At 54.7% G+C, this 5,705-nt stretch overlaps 1 protein-coding gene across 1 annotated transcript; it reads right to left on the bottom strand.

Moving 5' to 3' along the window:
• Nucleotides 1-1,815: 1,815 nt before the first annotated feature.
• Nucleotides 1,816-5,233, bottom strand: TCF23 (transcription factor 23). Its single transcript, XM_006197200.4, has 3 exons — nucleotides 4,967-5,233; nucleotides 4,021-4,263; nucleotides 1,816-2,214 (listed from the first exon to the last, which is right to left on the bottom strand). The coding sequence occupies exons 1-3, from the start codon at nucleotides 5,186-5,188 to the stop codon at nucleotides 2,035-2,037; spliced, it is 645 nt and encodes a 214-aa protein (XP_006197262.1). The 5' UTR covers nucleotides 5,189-5,233; the 3' UTR covers nucleotides 1,816-2,034.
• Between the last annotated feature and the right edge of the window lie 472 nt (nucleotides 5,234-5,705).

Below are 5,705 nucleotides of genomic sequence, written 5' to 3' on the forward strand. Positions count from 1 at the left end.
CACCAGCTGCCTCCTTCTTTGGCCCTCCTTGTCTTCTCTACCAGGGTAATGTGGTCCCTCCACCAAAGGATCTGATATCACTAGGCAAAGGCTGGCGTCTGGTGGGGTGGGTAGAGCAAGCTCCAAATCCAAGACTCCTGAGTTATCAAGAGAAGCCCCATGCTGTGGGGTGACCCCAGTGCATACCCAAAGCCAGCCTTCCCAGTTCCATCCCTGGTCTCAGCCTAGGAGGAAATTCATCTGCTCCTTTTTCAAAGATGCTCACACTCAACAAGGAAGATACTGTTATTTGGCTTTAAAAATAGAACACTTGAGCTGGACTTTTATGGTCTTGTGAAGAACACTGTGCTCATGGCCACCCACACCTGGTCTCTGCCCTGCCTGGCCCCATCCAGCTGCCCAGAAGCAGCTCTGCACAAGCTCTCCAGGCCCCTCAGCAGAAACTTGGTAGATTTACGTGTTTGGCCTTGGCTGAGGCCTTCTCCCCATGGCTCTGAGCCACAGTCCGGCTGCTCTCCCACATCCCCTGCAGCCGCGGCTGGGACGTTCTGTGTCTCCCTTTCACCCTCCACCCCAACTTGCTGAGTCACCCCCTCGGCCCCTTTCCCCTGCTGCCCTGGCCAGGCCTGTGGAGGAATAGCAGCTCCTCACAGGAGAACCCAGACCCCAGGCCGCTCCCAGCTGACCCAGAACCTCGTTTATTCTCATAATATCAATGGTGGCTCCAAGGGCTGCTCCTACCGGGACACTAGTTGGCCTGGCCCATGCCCTTCCACACTGAAGTTTGGTGACAAGGTGAGTCCTCCGCCTGCACTTCAGGTGCCTGATCTAAAGCCACATCTGATCTGGAAAGTTACTTTCCATATGTATAGACTCTGATTTTTCCCCAAACTATTTCTTCAAGATCAGAGATAAATTTCATTAAAGCACTATCAGATTTCTGGCACCCTGCGGTAGGACTTAGGGAGAGCCTGGGAGGACAGTGTCGGCAGGGAGGAGCTGGCCATAGGCAGCTCATTTGTAGACAGAGTGTAGAAATAACTCCTGAGCCAGTGAGGCCTTAGGCCAAAATCATACAAGGGTCCTGGTGAACCCAGGCCTATCTTGTTTGTCCTGGAGGTTAGGTTTCTAACATAATGCAGAGTGAAGAGTGTAACTATTATCCCCTGGAAAAGATACACGTTCTCCTTCTAAGGTCCTTCGAGGATGTAACTGAGTCTATCAGAATCCTTCCTATGCTAGGCCTTAAGGTGCTCCCTGGTTCAGTTAAGGTAGAGCTGCCTCTGGGGTAAGATATCATGCAGGGCAGCTTGGACTATGTGGAAGTTTCTCGGGATCCTGGAATGTAAGCAATGTAAGCTTGATGGCTTGACCTGTAAATAGAACTCATACCAAAAGAATGGAAGGGCACAGGGCCCAGAGAAGGAGAAAATGTAATGATGAGGGGACAGCTGGAGAGACCGTAATGCAGATACAAGATTCCTAAATTCCTCCCTGTTTCTCTGACATCAGGTAAGCATCTTGCAGTGCAGTAACAAAGCATATTCCCTTCTTCAGTTTCCCCTCTGCCTATGTGACCCCGACTGAGGTCTGTTCACATTCACAGCTGCCAAGAGCTTGCCTGGCCCCTGGCTTTACCATCAGCACCCGCGGCTGCTGCCAGCCTAAGCTCCTACCCCCGTCCCTGGGCAGCAGTGTCTGTCCTCTTGGAATCTCCAGGGGGTCTGCGGGAGCCTGAGGGGAGAAAAGCAAGGAATGGTGCCCTGACTCAACTTCCAACCCAATCAAACCCTTTCCTCTCCCACTTCCCTTGTAATTGCCACAGAAGAGGCACTGGGGAATAACCCCCCTGGGGACAAGATGAGGATCGGCTCCTTAGTCCTCCTGAAGTGCCCACCGCTTCGCCTGGCCTGTGTGCTGGAACCTGGGAGCCGAGCTCGAGTGATCCGATGGGTGAGAGTCAAAATGAACTGACAGAGAATCCAGGTCCCTAAGCTCGGGTCACAGTCCAGGAGAAAAGGGCAACTGTGATGATCACTTGTCAGCAGATGCTGGTGAGACAGGCCTGGTGGGAAGAAGAGCATCTGCCTCTCCAGAGACTTGGGGCCCAGCCTCTGCCTCCTTTGCTCTTTGGCCCGAGGTGGCGGCTGTGGTGGAGTCCAGGCCAGAGCATCCCAGACCTCCGGCATAGAGACGAGATCGCATTGGCCACTTCTGCAAGACACGGGGAGGGGACGTGAGACATGTGCAGTAGGGCAGCTCCTCATAGTCCTTGATGTCCAAAACTCCTCCTTCCCTAGCCTCCCTTCCTGGGACCCTCTCCTGCCAGGGCCGCTCCAGTGACAGTGGTCTCAGGCTCACCACCACTCAAGGTCTCACACATTCTCCTGACCACTTGAACCTGTCTGAGAGGCGCAGGAGGAGCTGTCTGAGGAGAGCAATGGCACCCCATGGTGGGGAGGGAGGTGGCCAGCAGGGCTGGCAGCAGCCAGGGGCTAGGCAGTGGAGAGGGCAGCAGAGATGGGGCAGGGAGAGTCTCCTCCTGACACTGAATAGGACTGACCCCTTCTCTTGCCCAGCACCCAGCCCAAGTGCCTCTGGCCCCAGACATTAGTGCTGCCTGCTCCCTCTAAGCAGGGCACCTCCCAGGATTGTTCCTCCTTCCAGCAGGAGCGTGGGCAGTCCCAGAAAACTCCAGGTTTACTCTGCCCTGAGGTCTACCCTCCTCTTGACAGCCCTCCACCTGGGCCACTGGTCTTGGTTAGGTGCCCCACCCTACCAAGCTGCCAGAGTTCTAGATCAAGCTGGGCTCTCATTTATTCATTCTTCAACATTTTTATCCATCACCCACTCCATGCAAGGGCCTTACCTTGGCCACCATCTTACAGCTAAGGAAACAACTATGCTACTCCAGGACCCTGCACCAGGTGCCACCACTGGCATTTCAGAGTTGCCCCTTTTAGTCTCAAATTCTTGCATTTTAGTTGTATTTGTATGAAAGGAAAAAAAATTTCAAGACATTTTAAAACCATGATGTTTAAGGGAGAGAGATGGTGAAAAGTAGCCTCCTTAAAAATAAAATTGTCCTCACAAGGCAAAGATGGCCCTTTATAATAGTTACACTCTGTAATCAGCAACTTACAGTGCTGCCCCCCCCCCACCTCCTCCCAGGGCCTGCTTAGTGGCTATGAGCCCAGGGTCTGAAGTCACATACTCTGAGATTCAAACTGCATTCAGCCACTTAACCTCCCTAAACTTTGTTTTCCTTATCTGTAAAGTAATCCTCATTTAGTCTTTATGTGGATTAAAAGATAAAAATGCACTAAAGCACATAGTCTAGCTCCTGGCATAATTTTAGCCCTCAAGTAGTGTTAGCTGTTATTGTGATGATGATTATTGTTAATCATACTTTTCCTTTGTGATCTCATTTTATACACTGGAAGCAAAGTTAAAACTCACATTATCTTCCTTTTCAAGTATAATAAAACAGGTTCAGGAAATGTAGGCTGCAGGCAGGTAAGTGGTGGGTGCAGGAAGCCCCCCCTCCCCCAGCCCCAACCCCTTTCCTACCCAGCTTGGTTGCTTCCAGAGAGATGCTTCCTTAGACTTTTGTTCTTCCAGAAGACAGAAGTCCAGAGGACACCAAGGTATTGTATGATGGGGTGATGCTCCCTGGAATCTAGGAATCTCCTAGGTGTTTCCTTTCCTTTCCCAGGCCCCAGCCCTGGAAACAGCCGCCTTTTCTCCTCTACCACTAAGTGCCCCAGAGCCTTGGGGCCTTTAAGAATTTCCCTCCTCTTGAAGAACCGCATACTCATGAAGTCATTTTCAGTAGCCACCCGCATCGCACCCCATGAGAAACACAGAGTCAGTGCAGTCCCAAGAGCCAGCCTCAGCTCCTCCTTCTGAAACAGCAGGAAGCACTCGGCCCCAACATCAGCTCTGCCCAGGGCAGGGGGCCTGAGTCCAGCATCCCCCATCCCAAACTCCTTTTCCCAAGGCCCTTGGCCTATGACCTACCTTGAGAGGGTGTAAGTAACGGAGTCCACGCAGGAAGGGTGGCCAGGCAGGGCCAGGCATCTCATGGCCAAGCGTGCGGGTGAGGTGGGCTATGTAGCTGGTGGCCAGCACCAGCACATCCAACTTGGACAGCTTGGTGTCAGGCGGCACGGCAGGCAGAGTGGCCTGCAGGGCCAGGAAGGCCTGGCGCAGCGTCCTCACCCGACTCCGCTCCCGCGCAGCATTCTCAGGACTGGCCTCGCTCTGCACAGAGGACACCAGGTGAGTGGGTCTGATGCATCTCCATTGTCCCTGGATGCTAAGAGCATCCGAGGGCGAGGTCTCCTGCCAGAGTAGTAGCACGCAGGACAGCAGGGACCCCAGAGCCTTAGAGCTTTGTCCCCTCTTTGCTCTCAGCCCAGCCCCACTTTACAGCAGAGGAAATGGAGAGGAGGCCTTGCCTGGGCTCATAACTGGCAGTCCTATTCTCTTTCTCATCTTCCACTGTGTCTCCCCCTAGCCCTTGTTCCATCCACACCTGAGTCTGAATCCTACTTATCAGGATGCCCTGGGGACACAAGGCACATGTAGCTACACTCTGCTCTGTAGGTCTGACCCTGGACCCAGCCAGCTCTGGAGATGAGAAGGCAGCTGTGCTGAAGAGCACCAAAACACTCTGGCCCTGCCGCTGACCACTGCTCTGGAACCTTAGGAAACTCACATCCTCCTTCAGTTTCCTCGAGAGGAATGAGTTGGGCCAGCTCTCTGACCCACACTCTGGTTAAGACCAGCTCTGATTTATCCCAACCAACCACCCAAGCATAGAGACTTGGAGTGGAAGCGGCCAGTGTCCCCTCTCTGGGGCAGGACAGTAACAGTGAGTGAGGCTTGGCCATCAGAGGTGACATCGCATCCCCTCCAACCCCTTCCTCCCCCAGCTCCCTCTTCAGGTCCGGTGTTTCCTTACCCGGCCACGAGCCAGGCTCCTGGCCCTGGCCCCTCGTGGGCTAGGTGCAGCTCTGTTCCATCTTTGGTGGCTCCAGCCGGTCTCTTCCCACAGGTCCTGCCCTGTCCTGTTCAGGCGGCTCCTCTTCCTGTCAGTGCCTGCTAGCAACTGTGGCGTGGCCCTGGCTGGGCTCGGCCCCACTGCTGGCATGGCCAGTGCTCCTCCAGCCTCCCTCTGTGACATGCCACACCCCTGCGCTGTGGTGCTGCAGCCCCAGGACAGGAACACAGTGGCTGAGGAGCCCTTGGGCTCACACTAGCCGGGGCAGGCTGGTCATCCTGCCAGCAACGTTTATATCTGAGGGAGCTGGCGCTAGCTCAGTCCTGCTCCACTCCTTGCTCTGGGAAAACCGCCCACCCGGCACAGCCCCCACGAAAAGCCTCCTGACTGCCTCCCAACTGGCCAAGGGGTGGGGGTGCTGGATGCTGGGAGTGGCCAAGCCCTGGGAGGAGGCCCCTGCTGAAGAAGGCAGGAGGATGGTGGGAAGGGAGCTCCCTTCCAGGAGCCTGCCTGACCCTGACCGTAGTCCTGGGGTAGACCTGCAACTTCAGCACTGGGGCTACAGTCCATGGAAGGGCCCTGAGCTTCCTTCTCTGTGTCAGAAGCTGGCCTGTGCACATCACTGAAAAGAACTTTCCTCCCCCTGTCAGTGAACACGACCTCCAGCCACAGGGCTCTACTCCCCATCCCCCAACCATGC

This window comes from Vicugna pacos, chromosome 15 (genome assembly GCF_048564905.1).
Source record: "Vicugna pacos chromosome 15, VicPac4, whole genome shotgun sequence".
NCBI lineage: Eukaryota > Metazoa > Chordata > Mammalia > Artiodactyla > Camelidae > Vicugna > Vicugna pacos.

Bases quoted from the DNA above. Each gene is read 5' to 3' on its own strand.
- TCF23 (XM_006197200.4), bottom strand. From the start codon at position 5,188: ATGTCACAGAGGGAGGCTGGAGGAGCACTGGCCATGCCAGCAGTGGGG. The intron at 4,264-4,966 runs GTAAGGAAACAC...TCCTCTGTGCAG, and splicing joins GGAGCCTGGCTCGTGGCCGG to AGCGAGGCCAGTCCTGAGAA. The intron at 2,215-4,020 runs GTAGGTCATAGG...CGTGTCTTGCAG, and splicing joins GTTACTTACACCCTCTCAAG to AAGTGGCCAATGCGATCTCG.